Below are 15443 nucleotides of genomic sequence, written 5' to 3' on the forward strand. Positions count from 1 at the left end.
CGTCTACAACCCGATCGAAGTGATCGCAAAGATTCTCCATTGGGTTTAAATAAATCCATTGAGGTTGGTGGACAGGTGAGTTATGGTAAACTCATCCTGGTGCTCTCAGAACCAAGCACGGACTCTTCGAACCGAGCGACACATGGCACTCTCCTGCTGGTATGTGCCATAGTGCCGCGGAAAAACAAACTAGATGTAGGGGTAGACGTGGTCCCTCGCAGATACATTACACGCCGATGGCTCATAAAGCATAATTCATCTGAAAAGGCCTCCTGTCGCTGCTCCTGTGTATGTCGAGTTGCTGTACTGGCGTGCAAATTGCAGCCTTTGTCGCCGACGAACAGCAGACAGCAAGGATACATTAGTGCCCGCCTGGCTAGCTGCGGGGTCTAACACGCTGCTTCCCGAGCGGGAAGGCGTGCCAGTCCCCGGCACGAATCCGACCGGCGGATTAGTGTTGAGGTTTGGTGTGCCGACCAGCCTGTGGATGGCTTTTAAGGCGGTTTTCCATCTGCCTCAGCGAATGCGGGCTGGTTCCCATTATTCCTCCTCAGTTAGACTGTGTCGGCAATTGCTGCCAAACGCCGTTTCAGTGTACGTGTACACCATAATTACTCCACCACGCAAACATTGGGGTTACACTCGTCTGGTAAGAGACGTTCCGGGGCCGATGGGGGGGGGGGGGGGGGTGTCCACTGGGGGCCGAACTGCACAATAACCCCCCCCCCCCCCGGGTTGCTTCTGTAAAATATCTGGGAGTATGCGTGTGGAACGATTTGAAGTGGAATGATCATATAAAATTAATTGTTGGTAAGGCGGGTACCAGGTTGAGATTCATTGGGAGAGTCCTTAGAAAATGTAGTCCATCAACAAAGGAGGTGGCTTACAAAACACTCGTTCGACCTATACTTGAGTATTGCTCATCAGTGTGGGATCCGTACCAGATCGGGTTGACGGAGGAGATAGAGAAGATCCAAAGAAGAGCGGCGCGTTTCGTCACAGGGTTATTTGGTAACCGTGATAGCGTTACGGAGATGTTTAACAAACTCAAGTGGCAGACTCTGCAAGAGATGCGCTCTGCATCGCGGTGTAGCTTGCTCGCCAGGTTTCGAGAGGGTGCGTTTCTGGATGAGGTATCGAATATATTGCTTCCCCCTACTTATACCTCCCGAGGAGATCACGAATGTAAAATTAGGGAGATTAGAGCGCGCACGGAGGCTTTCAGACAGTCGTTCTTCCCGCGAACCATACGCGACTGGAACAGGAAAGGGAGGTAATGACAGTGACACGTAAAGTGCCCTCCGCCACACACCGTTGGGTGGCTTGCGGAGTATAAATGTAGATATAGATATAGATGTAGGTGTGGGGCGACGGTGGGGTGGGTGTAATGCTGTGGCCCGTTGTTGGGTTGTGAACCACTGACGGCTACGGCATGATGAAGCTTCTCCGTCTAGGTCCACACTTCAATACATACATGCAAGGGATGGAACTCGCGAGGTTTGACAGTTCTACGCAGATTTTGTACAGGGACATGTTGTCTCCAACAGGGGCCCAGCACACTATACCTACTTTGGGCGCCTGTAGGGTTGCCAGCTGCAAAAATACGAGGGTTGGAACTTAAATAGTGGCAACTATTTATTCATAACCGATACAAAAGAGTTACATGTTTGCCCCTGTTACTGTGCTTCAAAGTAGTCACCAGCGTTGTGTAGAACCCGTTGCCAGCAATGTGGAAGGCGTAGTATACCGTTAGCAGAGCCTGTTCTGTTGATGGCGCGAATGGAGCGGTCTACTGCCTGTCGAATCTCTGGAACAGTTCTGAAGCGAATGCCACGGAGTTGTTCCTTCATCTTCTGAATCAAATCAAAGTCACACGGACGTAAGTCCGGGCAGTATGGTGGATGGTACAGTACTTTCCAGTCGCATCGACCGAACAGAGCAGCCACAGCTTGCGCTGTATGCGACCGCGCATTGTCGTGCAAAATGATGGGTGGGTTGCGCAGAAAGCGTCGCCGCTTCTTTCGCATAGCTGGTCGCAGGTGATGCTCCAAAAACGAACAGTAATACTGTGCATTGACAGTCTGCCGTGGAGGAACATAATGCGTTAGGATAACGCCATCACAGTTATACACGAGAATCACCATAACTTTAGACCGCTCCACTCACACCATCAACAGAACAGGCTCTGCTAACGGTATACTACGCCTTCCACATCTCTGGCAACAGGTTCAATACAACGCTGCTGACTAAGGACAGTAACAGGTGCAAACATGTAACTCTTTGGTCTAGGTTGTGAATAAATAGTTGCTACTATTTAAGTTCCAAACCTCGTACATACAAGGATGCATGAACCAGACGCCTGCTGCAGAGGCACATATGCAGCAACGTTCCCTGAAAGGTCGTTGAAGAGGCACTACTGTTAGCCTCTTGATTTATCTGGGGACAGTACACAGCCGTCGTTCACACCTGTCGCCTATGGCCTGTTGTGCAGCACAGTTACCTCAGCGGCAGTTTTGAACAGGATCATTTTGTTATGCACGGTATCCTTTAACCACAGCGGCACGATAACAGTTCTCAAACTTAGCCGTTTCGGAAATGCTTCCACCATTCTCCCGAAAGCCAGTGATCATGACACTTTTGGACGTCAGATAAATGGGTCCGTTTCCGCATTACGACATCAACTTATACTCTTTCCCACGTCCCGTCCCCCCGACGCACTTTATATACCCTCCACTGCTAACGCTGCCACTGCTGTGTGTGAGTGATCATTGTACACGTTGGTCATGTTCATGTGACTGGACCGTCTATTAATGTCCAGTGGTCGGATCTTCCTGAAAGTAGTCATAGCTACAGGACTTTTGATTATTGACTTTGGGTAGTGTCAAGTTTAACCTTGCCTCTGGGGGGCAGACGACCCCTATCTATTACGACTGTATGTGCGTAGCACTGCAGAGACTACAGGTCCGTTGAAAATTTCCGGAGCAGTACCTCACGTAATTTCTTGCGCACCGCATGTCGCTAAGGATGTGAGGACTCTGTCTACGGCCAATAGGGTTTCTAGCGACGCTGGGGAAACTTAGGGGGGGAAACATGGACGTTTGAAAACTATCAAACTCAAAACTGCACTTACTGGTTCAAGAACAGAGCTCCATAAGTTAATTGCTTGACCTCTTTCCAGCGACATACAGTTTTAAGTGAAATCGTGGTCGGGTTAGTAAGTAGAAAAATTTATTCGACAGCAAACTGAAACATGTATACGCGCATCATGCAAGAAAAAAAAGAAAAATGCAACTACAATTAATAATAACGTCCAGTCACCCGCAGCGTCGATACTTGCTTGGCATCTGCGAGGCATGTTTGAAACAAAGTTTTCCGCGTATTCACGTTGAAGAGGCATCCAAATGCGTCGAATATGCGTTGACAGCTGTTTCAGAGTGAAGATCTTTTTTCCTTGCAACTTCTGTTTGACGGAAGACCACTTTCAGTAGGATTAGCGTCAGGCGACTGTGGGGGCCAGTCCAGTTGCTGGACGAACTTCTGCCGCGCGAGATTAACCGCGCAGTCTAAGGCGCTGCAGTCATGGACTGTGCGGCTGGTCCCGACGGAGGTTCGAATCCTCCCTCGGGCATGGGTGTGTGTGTTCATCCTTAGGATAATTTACGTTAAGTAGTGTCTAAGTTTAGGGACTGATGACCTTAGCACTTAAGTCCCATAAGATTTCACACACATTTGAACATTTTTTTGACGAACTTCTCCCTCTCCGAGTCGCTGCAAAGCCTGCTCCTGTGTTTCGGATGATTGTCCTCTTGCAGTAATTTTTGTCGATGAACGAACATTTGACAGTCGTCATCAAACATGTTTAATAAACGCGACGCCCAAACTGCACTCATGTCTCTTCTTGTGCATCCCAGTCAAGAATTCAAAGTAAACTACTGCTTTATGCACAGTGCGTGGAGGAGAAAGTTTTCCTCCGTTGGGCTGTGAAAGAAATAAGGTGATATCTTTTACCATAATTATGTGTGTAATGCCGACCACACTCTTACTAAACAGACTGCATGTTAGTTTATATTTAAATGTTACCAGAATGCAATATCTGGTTTCGACCAATGGGATAAAGTGCACTTACAGTGACTGCAGTTTTTACGTGATGTGCAGCTGCTGCTAATGGCGCGATGTCATATAGGAAATCTGTAGTATTTGCTACACTAATTACAATAGTGCTAACTCGCTTTGACATCCGAAGACTCGAGCAGTACCAAGACACGTAGCGGGAGAAGTGTACCGAGTGGATTAGATGTAGTTTGAAGCAGGAGGGGGAGGAGGAGGAAGAAGAGGAGGAGATTAGTGTTTAACGACCCGTCGACAACGAGAGACTGAACACAAACCGGGAATAGGTAACAATAGGGAAGCAAATCACGAAAAACTGAATCAGTATGGCCGGATGCGGATCTGAACCGCCGTCCTCCCGAATGCAAGCCCAGTGAGCTAATCACGGCGCCACCTAGCTCGATACATATGGTTTGATTACTTAGGTTGGGATGAACTACAAGGAATCTTGCCGAAACAGCCGTGAAATCTTCAACGTTTTGCAGAATTGTTGGTAGGAGGAGTGTTGTACCAAGACGATCGTGTACCTTGCAACACGTGTTTTTCCAAAGGAAATTCAGTCTGGTGATTGATTTTAGAATATGCACAAGAGACAGTAAGAAGAATTTTCCACCATTTTCTGCATTCTGTTTGCTAGGCATGAGGTTGTGGTCAGTGTAGTATTTGTACAGATTTGGGGTTGTACCTCGTACGTAAGTGCTGTTTAATATACCATATATAAGCTCTCTGGAATATACAGCTGAACTTTCTCATAACATCAGTTACAACAACTACTCAGTTATAACGTCGTGATTTCTATGGTACGGCCATATTCCTCATAAGGCAAATATTTCTCATCCTTGCTTAATACGACACATGTACAGGATGTACATAAAGTCCGGGAACGCTTTCAATTATTTATTGCACAAGAACTTAACAGTGTACAGATATCATACATATTGCATTTTCAAGAGAAAATCTGAAAGTTTTTTTACAAACGTTCGAGATGCATACAATGAGTGACCCGGCAGACGTCAATACGGTAATCGAATTCTTGCCATTCCCGTCCCAGCATGGCATCGTCGACTGTGGCAGTCGGTCGGCCGGTGTGGCCGAGCGGTTCTAGACGCATCAGTCTGGAACCACGCGACCGCTACGGTCGCAGGTTCAAATCCTGCCTCGGGCATGGATGTGTGTGATGTCCTTAGGTTAGTTAGTAGTTCTAAGTCTGGGGGACTGATGAACTCAGATGTTGAATCCCATAGTTCTTAGAGCCGTTTGAACCATTTTGAACCGAACGGGATGAGAATGGAAGACATTGTTGGTCACCCCACTGCAAACAATCAACAAAGGTACATGTATACGGAATATGTTACTAGGTTTGCGACTGACTCGAAGACGTCATAAGTAATAGAACCCAGTATGTTGTCCTCGATGGTAAGTGCTCATCGGAAACAGGAGTAACCCAGGAAGTGTAATAGGATCGCTGCTATTTTCTGTATACATTAATGATCTGGCAAACACAGTGGGCAGCAATCTGCAGTTGTTCGCTGATGATGCTGTGGAGTACAAGAAGGTGTCGAAGATAAGTAACTGGAGGTTGATACAGGATGAACTAGACAAAGTTTGTAGTTGGTGTGAGAATAGCAGCTGGCTCTTAATGTAGAAAAATGTAAGTTAATTCGAATGAGTGGGAAAAACAAACCCGCAGCGTCCGTGGTGTCTTGTTGATACAGTTAAGTCGTTTTAATATCTGGGCGTAACATTGCGACACGATATGAAATGCAACGAGCGTGTGAGGATTGTGAGAGTGAAGGCGAATAGTCGTCATCAGTTTATTGGGAGGATTTTAGGAAAATGTGGTTCATCTGTAAAGGAGACCGCATATAGGACGCTAGTGCTATTATTGAGTACTGCTTGAGTGTTTGGGATCCGTAGCAGGTCGGATTGAAAGAAGACATCGAAGCAAGTCAGAGGCGAGTTGCTACATGTGTTACTGGTAGGTTCGATCGTAGTGCAAGTGTTCCAGATATGCTTCGGGAACTCAAGTCAGAATCCCTGGAGGCAAGAAGACATTCATTTCGAAAAACCCTCCTCAGAATGTTTAGAGAACCGGCATTAGAAGCTGACTGCAGAATGATACTATTGCCGCCATCATACACTTCGCGTAGGAACCACGAAGGTAAGATGCGAGAAATTTGGGCTCGCACGGAGGCATACAGACACAGTGGAACACGAGAGGAGACGACTAGTTGTGGTACAGGGTACCCTCCACCACACACCGTACTGTGGCTTGCCGAGTATGCATGTAGCTGTAGATGTAGAAGAGCGAATGATGTATGTAAAATAAAACAAGGCTAAATAAATTCATTATTTCCCATTTTTCACTACATCATCATCATCATCATCATCAGTGATCTGCCAAAAAGCAGGTTTTCACATGGTAGTTCTCCAGGCTGTCCGGTCTTCTGCCATCCTCTTCAGGTCTACATAATTTCCTCTTCCCTTTATGTCGCCTATCATCTTGTATCTCCTTCTTCCTCTCAGTCTTCTCCCACAAACCAATCCTTCCAAAGCATCTGCTAGCAAGCACTCCCTTCTCAATTGGTTCAAATGGCTCTGAGCACTATGGGACTCAACATCTATGGTCATAAGTCCCCTAGAACGTAGAACTACTTAAACCTAACTAACCTAAGGACATCACACAACACCCAGTCATCACGAGGCAGAGAAAATCCCTGACCCCGCCGGGAATCGAACCCGGGAACCCGGGCGCGGGAAGCGAGAACGCTACCGCACGACCACGCCTTCTCAATTAATGTCCCAACCAGTTCTTTTTCCTTTCTCTTACGACCTTCAGCAGTCATCTTCTCACATCAATCCTTTCCAATACTCTTTCATTATTCACTCTTTCCATCCAGCCTATTCTCTCCATTTTCCTCCACATCCACATCTCAAATGCTTCTAACCTTTTTTCATCCTATCGTCTCAGCGTCCATGTTCCTGTCCCATATAGTGCCACACTCCAGACAAAACATTTGCCAAGCCTTTTCCTTAGACCGTTATCTAATTTGCCACATAAGTCTCCTCTTCCTGTTGAATGCCTCCTTCGCTATGGCAATTCGAGTTTTCACCTCCTGGTGACATCTTAAGTCTTCAGTTATTGTGCTTCCAAGATATTTAAATGCACTTACTTGGCTCATGGTAGATTGTCCTATTTTAATATTGGACAGTCTGCGTCTTGTACTGATGACCATACTCTTTATTTTTGCTGTGTTTATTTCCATCCCATATTCCACACAAGCGTCATTCAGATCTTTCAGCATGTTAGACTGAAAATACGAATCTCGGTTATAACGACCCTCGTTTATAACAACATCATTTTCAAGGCCCTTTGAATGTTGTTGTAGCCAGGTTCCACTGTATTGTTAATCCTTCGGCTATAGAATTTTATGATGAGTAAAATGCTGTATATTTTAACAGTATTTATATAACAAGTGGACAGTGAAGCTATATTTCATCATTCATGCACAGTCTTCTACCCTGAAACAGAAGATCTTTTACCATCGAACAAGTGATACTTGCAAATGAAATAAGTTTCTTTAATGTCTTGACAATTTTACCTGCGTTGAAAATCAAAATTTGTGTTAGTTCCAATAGCTTCACTTTCAAAATGTACGTAACTTGTAACTTTCGGTAATACTTCTGCTTAATTTAATTTCAGTTACTGATTATTAGTGTGTAGTAGAGTAATAATGTAACAAACAGGCGAGTAAATGCAGTGTTAACAAGATTTTATCGATTGCAACGCTTTTAAATTTTTATAGCATATTTGTTCCTAGATACATGATCGTGCTGTGCCTTGAAACATTTGTAGAACCTTAATTATTTGGAGTAATTTTTGTAACTTCGGAAAAAGACCACAACACATAAAAAGTGAATGGCATCATTTAAAAATGGAATAAGAAAATATATTAAACTTCAACCATAGGCATGGAGTCTAAAGTCTGAGAAGTATTCCCCTACATAGATAGGGTTCTAATTTTTTAATTTCTGGTAGTTTTTGATTTTATATTATTGTAGTAACCATATTAAGTTAAACATTTCGTTTTGCTATAAACAACTTTGATTGTAACAAGTTAATTGGCGTGGCCATTTTCCATAGCAAGCACATAAATATTCGTTTCATAAAATGAAACGCCATTTTCTTGCTGCAGTCTATATTTATGTTCTAGAGGTCTCTTACATTAAGGCAACTTCATAGGTTTAATCTAGAATAATAGTTTTCACACGTGATACCTACAGAGAAATGCTGTGTTTACAGACTAGATTGCATTTCAAGCCTTAGCTTTAACAGTAATAAATTGTAATTTGTCGAACCAAAATCTCCGAATTATCTGGTCATTGGTCAGAGGTCGAACCGTAACTTCACTTATAGAACATCGAACACCATTTCACGTTACGATCTTTTGTTTTGCAGTTTCCAAATTTCTCAAGCCAATCACTGAGAGAAATCACTACTGATTCAGTAAAAACTACGATTTTTCTTCCGAGAACGAGAGGGAGAATGAGAGAGAGAGAACGTGAACAAACAGTTGCGACGGAATTTTCTCGCACTTTTCTTAAGAAAAATCTGCATTTCTTGCTAGTTCAGTCATGGTGTTCCACAGCAGTTACAAATGGCAGATGAAAACTACATAAGTGAAGTTACAGTGGACCTCTAACCTATGACCGGATGAAACGGAGGTTTCAGCTGGATAAACGAATAACTGCGAGTAATTTATTAATGCAAAATTTATGGCTTGTACTCTTTCCTAATTTGTAAGTATCCCATATAAAAACAAGAAACTGTACGTATGTAAGATAATTCTCATTTGCATTTTTTTTATTCGATTACATGTTTCGATCACTCTAGGTCATCTTACGATCTAAAACAAAGTAAAACTAAAGATGTAACATCAAATATTTTACAATACCAGAGAAGAAAAGAATTGTACGTAAGTGTAGATTTTACATAAGTAATTGCATCAGCAACCCGTCATGTATACTCAGAACGACATATCAGAGTACTGTATTTTGCAACTGGGGTCAATGTTTTAAATCGGTAGATGTTGGACGTAGGGATCAGGAGGGGGAGGGGAAATGGCGTGAGGCTGATTGGAGGAAGGGAGAGGAAGCACGGGTAGAGGGCGGGGGCAGTGGTGGGCAAGTCGTGAGCTGAACAAGAGAGATCGTGTTCAAATTATAGAACGTACAGTTATGTAAATATTGTCGTTAAAACACTAATAGTATAGAACAATGCATATGTAAAATGCAAGCGGTATAAAATAGTGATATTATAAAATGAACTGAGGGGGGATTGAGAGCGGGCAAAGAAGGCAAGGGAGAGGGGGAGGTGGGGGGAGGGGGAGAGGGGGGTAGTAATAGGCATACTATGGGTTCAATAAGAGACGGTCCTACACTAAAGTTCCAAAACGTCAAGAATGTAAAAACCTTCTGTTAAGATACCAGAATGGATACATAAAACTGTAAAAGGGTGATAAAATAGTAGTTTTTAAAACTGGAAATCAAGTAGCCAAAACTGAATAAGCATCTGAAGATATTTAAATTGTGAAGCTTCAAGTATTAAGCCATAAATTCTTACACTTAAAGATTGAAAATAAAATTGCACAAAGATTTTTCGTTAAAATATTATAAGTGCAGGCTTACAACAAGGGATGTATATTTTTTTTCTTTTTTACTGTTCAAATATTGGATGCTACGTATTTAGTTTTACTTTGTTTCAGATCTTAATATGATCCACAGGGATCGAAACATGTAATCGAATTAAAAAAAGTGTGCAGCTGATATTGAACAATAAACTAGAATTATCTTAAACATCGACTCGCACACAGTTGCTTAAATGTAAGACGATTATGTCGACTGTTATATAGCTAGGGAAGGCCGAAATGCACGCTATAAGCTCACGCAGGATGGCGTGAGGTCTGAAACAGGATACGTAGTGAATGCTATAAAGAAAAGTACGTAGCTGCTGGAATACTTAACTTTAATCCATCATTTGTATACATCGTTCTTGATGAGACATGCTTCATACGATAACTATCAATTGCTATGGCGCCTTGCTAGGTCGTAGCCATTGACTTAGCTGAAGGCTATTCTAACTATCTTCTATGCAAATAAACGAGGCTTCGTCAGTGTTACATCGCTAGCTAAGTCGTCCGTACAACTGGGGCGAGTGCTAGTACGTCTCTCTAGACCTGCCGTGTGGCGGCGCTCGGTCTGGATTCACTGACAGTGGCGACACGCGGGTCCGTCGTATACTAGCGGACCGCGGCCGATTTAAAAGCTAGCAAGTGTGGTGTCTGGCGGTGGCACCACATCGACCATAGTGAAAAACTGTATCCATTCTGTATTTAAAACAAATGAAGAAGCCTTAATGTGAAACTAATCTAGAACACGTGTAACACACAAAAATAAAGTCTGCAGCAAGAAAAAGACGTCTACTTTTATAAAACGTACAATAATGAACTGTGATGTACGGCCGCCTGTGCCAAACGACCTACAACAGAAGTCAAATAGCGGAATTGTTCATGAAATAGAAAGAACACAATTTTAATCTGTTTGTGTTTGTCAGGCCTACGGCGGATCCATTCGGCAGCGGAAACCGCGAGGATCGCACTACGCGCCGGCCCGACCCCTTCGACGAGGACCCCTACCTCAACCGCAGGTGAGTCCACTCAACGCCTGTGAGATCTGTCCAGGACTAAAGGCAAGCGAACACTACACTACTGGCCATTAAAATTGTTACACCAAGAAGGGTTGGGTTGGTTGGGTTGTTTGGGGAAAGACACCAGACAGCGAGGTCATCGGTCTCATCGGATTAGGGAAGGATGGGGAAGCAAGTCGGCCGTGCCCTTTCACAGGAACCATCCCGGCATTTGCCTGGAGTGATTTAGGGAAATCACTGAAAACCTAAATCAGGATGGCCGGACGCGGGATTGAACCGTCGTCCTCCCGAATGCGAGTCCAGTGTCTAACCACTGCACCACCTCGCTCGGTCACACCAAGAAGGAATGCAAATGATAATCAGGTATTTATTGTACAAATATATCATACTAGAACTGACATGTGATTACATTTTCACGCAATTTGGATGCATAGATCCTGAGAAATCAGTACGCAGAACAACCACCTCTGGCCGTAATAACGACCTTTATACGCCTGGGCATTGAGTCAAACAGAGCTTGGATGGGGTGTACAGGTACAGCTGCCCATGCAGCTTCAACACGATACCACAGTTCATCAAGAGTAGTGACTGGCGTATTGTGACGAGCCAGTTGCACGGCCAGCATTGACCAGACGTTTTCAATTGGTCATTTTCTGTATCCAGAAAGCCCCGTACAGGACCTGCAACATGCGGTCGTGCATTATCCTGCTGAAATGTGGGGTTTCGCAGGGATCGAGTGAAGGGAAGAGTCACGGGTCGTAACACATCTGAAATGTTACGTCCACTGTTCAAAGTGCCGTCAATGCGAACAAGAGGTGACCGAGACGTGTAACCAATGGCACTCCATACCATCACGCCGAGTGATACGTCAGTCTGGCGATGTCGAATACGCGCTTCCAATGTGCGTTCACCGCGATGTCGCCAAACACGGATGCGACCATCATGATGATGTAAACAGAACCTGGATTCATCCGAAAAAATGACGTTTTGCCACTCGTGCACCCAGGTTCGTCGTTGAGTACACCATCACAGGCGTCAAGGGTAACCGCAGCCATGGTCTCCGAGCTGATAGTCCATGCTGCTGCAGACGTCGTCGAACTGTTCGTGCAGATGGTTGTTATCTTGCAAACGTCCCCATCTGTTGACTCAGGGATCGAGACGTAGCTGCACGGTCCGTTACAGCCATGCGGATAAGATGCCTGTCATCTCGACTGCTAGTGATACGGGGCCGTTGGGATCCAGCACGGCATTCCGTATTACCCTCTTGAACCCACCAATTCCATATTCTGCTAACAGTCATTGGATCTCAACCAACGCAGCAGCAATGTTGCGATACCAAGGTCGGAAACGTGATGGTACACATTTCTCCTCCTTACACGAGGCATCACAACGTTTCACCAGGCACCGCCTGTCAACTGCTGTTTGTGTATGAGAAATCGGTTGGAAACTTTCCTCATGTCAGCACGTTGTAGGTGTCACCACCGGCGCCAACCTGATGCTCTGAAAAACTAATCATTTGCGTATCACAGCATCTTCTTCCTGTCGGTTAAATTTCGCTTCTGTAGCACGTCATATTCGTGGTGTAGCTATTTTAATGGCCAGTAGTGTACATCTGAACCGCAATTGGCAAATTATGACAAAAAAATTAATGAAAGCTGGTTATTAAAGTCCATGGCGACAGTTATTGAACTATACGAAAAAAAATCGTCGTGGCATCTGAACGGTTTGCGTTGGGACGTTCGAACCGCACGGTTGGCCGTGGGGCGTGATGGGAATTAGTATGGTTTGCCTTAGCAACGAATCCCACTTTCATTTAGATGGGTTCGTCAGTAAGCAAAAGTTGTGCATTTGAGGGACTGAGAATTCGCATTTGGCGATCGAGAAGTCTCTTCACCCTCAACGGGTGACTGTAATGTGTCCAATGTCCAGTCACGGAATAATCCTTGATGGCACGGTAACTGCCGAACGGTACGTGAAGGTTTTGGAAGATGGGTCCATCCCCATTATCCAAAGTGACGCTGATTTCGACAGGATGTGGTTCAAGCAAGACGGAGCTCGACCCCATCGAAACATGAGAGTGTTTAATGTCCTGGAGGAGTAGTTTGTGGATGCATTTTGACTCTGGTACTGGCATGGGCCTCAATTGGCCGCCATATCCTCCGTATATGAACACACGGGACACCCTTTTAGTGTACTGTATTAAACACAAGGTGTACAGCAATAACCCCAAAATCTTTGCTGAGCTAAAAACAACCTTTCAGAAGGTCATCGACTCCACTGATATTCCGACACTTCAGCGGGTCATGCAGCTGCGGCACATCACCGGCAATAATGGCAGGCATATCGAACATGTCATAACCTATATCCGAATATTTATAGTGACGATTACATGTTGAATAAAGTGTGTGCAAGCCGTACTTCGTAACTAATTTCCGGTTTTTTTCATATAGTTCAATAACTGTCACCCCGTGTACGTGAAAGGCTATACCTTTAGTTACTTCAACCTGGCTTCGTGGTCTGAAATGCTGTCCCATTATATCAAGTCTTACGCATGTGCATTAACGCAATATGACTGAAATGATTAAAGTTTCGGAGTGGCCAGTACTTTCCCAGAATGCAGCTGAATAAAGAAAACAGAGTTTCTGTTTAACCAAAGTTAAACAAAACTGAAATTAGAATAGTTACTGTATACGTTACATATCTATTAACTATGTAGGGAACGGAATTAAATCTTATAGAGGCAATGTGTGTTTTTGCCTCGATAACCTACATAACTTAATCTGAAAAACACTGTAGTAGCAGAAATTACGAAGGGCGTTCAATAAGTAATGCAACACATTATATTATTGGCCTAATCCGATTGAAAAATACGAAATTTGTTGTGGGACGTCGAGGATTATTTCGCTTCAGCCCCTGTGTTTCATCAAGTTCCGATAGGTGGTGGCACTATGCGTAGTGTGCAACACATACAAAAATTATAGAGGGTAATAATTTCGTGAAAATCCCAACTATACTCAAACATAAAACACTGAAGAGCCAAAGAAACTGGTACACCTGCCTAATATCGTGTAGGGCACTCTCGAGCACACAGAACTGCCGCAATACGACGTGGCGTGGTCTCGACTAATATTTGAATTATTGCTGGAGGGAATTGACACCATGAATCCTGCTGGGCTGTCCATAAATCCATAAGAGTACAAAGGGGTGGAGATCTCTTCTAAACAGCACGTTGCAAGGCATCTCAGGTAGGCTCAATAATGTTCATGTCTGGGGAGTTTGATGGCCAGCGAAAGTGTTTACAGTCAGAAAAATGCTCCTGGAGCCACTCTGTAACAATTCTGGACTTGTAGGATGTCGCATTGTCCTGCTGGAATTGCCCAAGTCCATCGGAATGCACAATCGACATGAATGGATGCAGGTGATAAGACAGGATGCTTACATACGTGTCACCTGTCAGAGTCCTATCTAGACGTATCAGGGGTGCCATATCACTCTGACTGCACGCGCCCCACACCGTTACTGAGCCTCCAGCAGCTTGAACAGTCTCCTAGTAACATGCAGGGTCGATGGATTCATAAGGCAGTCTCCATACTCGTACACGTCGATCCCTTCGATACAATTTGAATAGAGACTCGTGCGACCAGGCAACATGTTTCCAGTCATCAATGGTCCAATACTCGTGTTGAGGCGCCCAGGTGAGGCGTAAAGCTTTGTGTCGTGCAGTCATCAAGGGTACACGAGTGGGCATCGGCTCCGAAAGCCCATATCGATCATGTATCGTTGAATGGTTCGCACGATGACACTTGATGACGCAGCATTGAAATCTGCAGCATTTTTGGAAAGGTTACACTTCTGTCGCGTTGAACGGTTCTCTTCAATCGTCGTTGGCCCCGTTCTTGCAGGATCATCTTCCAGCCGCAGCGATGTCGGAGATGTGATGTTTTACCAGATTCCTGATTTTCACGGTACACTCGTGAATTGGTCGTACGGGAAAATCCCCACTTCATCGCTACCTCGTAGATGCTGTGTCCAATCGCTCGTGCACCGACTATAACACCTATGTTCAAACTCACTTAAATCTTGATAATCTGCCATTGTAGCAGTAGTAACCGATCTAACGACTTCGCCAGACACTCGTTGTCTTATATAGGCGTATTCTGCGTGTTTACATATCTCTGTTTTTGAATACACATCCCTATACCAGTTTCTTTGGAGCTTCAGTGTAGTTGGAATAATTGTTTTATCTTGTCATGTATCCTCCCAGCATTTTATTATTTTCAGTTGTTGAACTCTTATACAACCATAATTTAATTTGTCAACATTCTTTTTCTAGTGTTTTTTGTTGAACTTTGTTCCAATATGAGAAATTTTATTACGTAATTGTGCACACAGTGGTGCCATTTCGCAATATACTTTTGCCTTCATCCTAAATACATATTTGCGAAACGCAATAGTTTTAATGATTCGGTGCTTGATTACACAACATGTGACATGTTACACTCCGTAACGATGCTTTATTGTATGTCCTGCCGCTTTCTTGTCTTTAAATTTTATATAGGGTGTCTCAAACCTCTTGAGCTGGTTTCAAACAGGTGACTGTGGGTCCACAACCGATTATACTGAGGTAGGG

At 44.2% G+C, this 15443-nt stretch overlaps 1 protein-coding gene across 1 annotated transcript in view; it reads left to right on the plus strand.

Moving 5' to 3' along the window:
* LOC124711377 (serine proteinase stubble-like) overlaps window positions 1-15443 on the plus strand; it is a 368137-nt gene that overhangs the window by 257615 nt on the left and 95079 nt on the right. Inside the window, exon 6 of the mRNA XM_047241429.1 lies at window positions 10721-10813. Within this exon, the coding sequence (XP_047097385.1) occupies window positions 10721-10813 (93 nt within the window). The remainder of the gene's footprint in view (window positions 1-10720; window positions 10814-15443) is intronic.

The sequence above is a fragment of the Schistocerca piceifrons genome, chromosome 8 (genome assembly GCF_021461385.2).
Source record: "Schistocerca piceifrons isolate TAMUIC-IGC-003096 chromosome 8, iqSchPice1.1, whole genome shotgun sequence".
Taxonomy (NCBI): Eukaryota; Metazoa; Arthropoda; class Insecta; order Orthoptera; family Acrididae; genus Schistocerca; species Schistocerca piceifrons.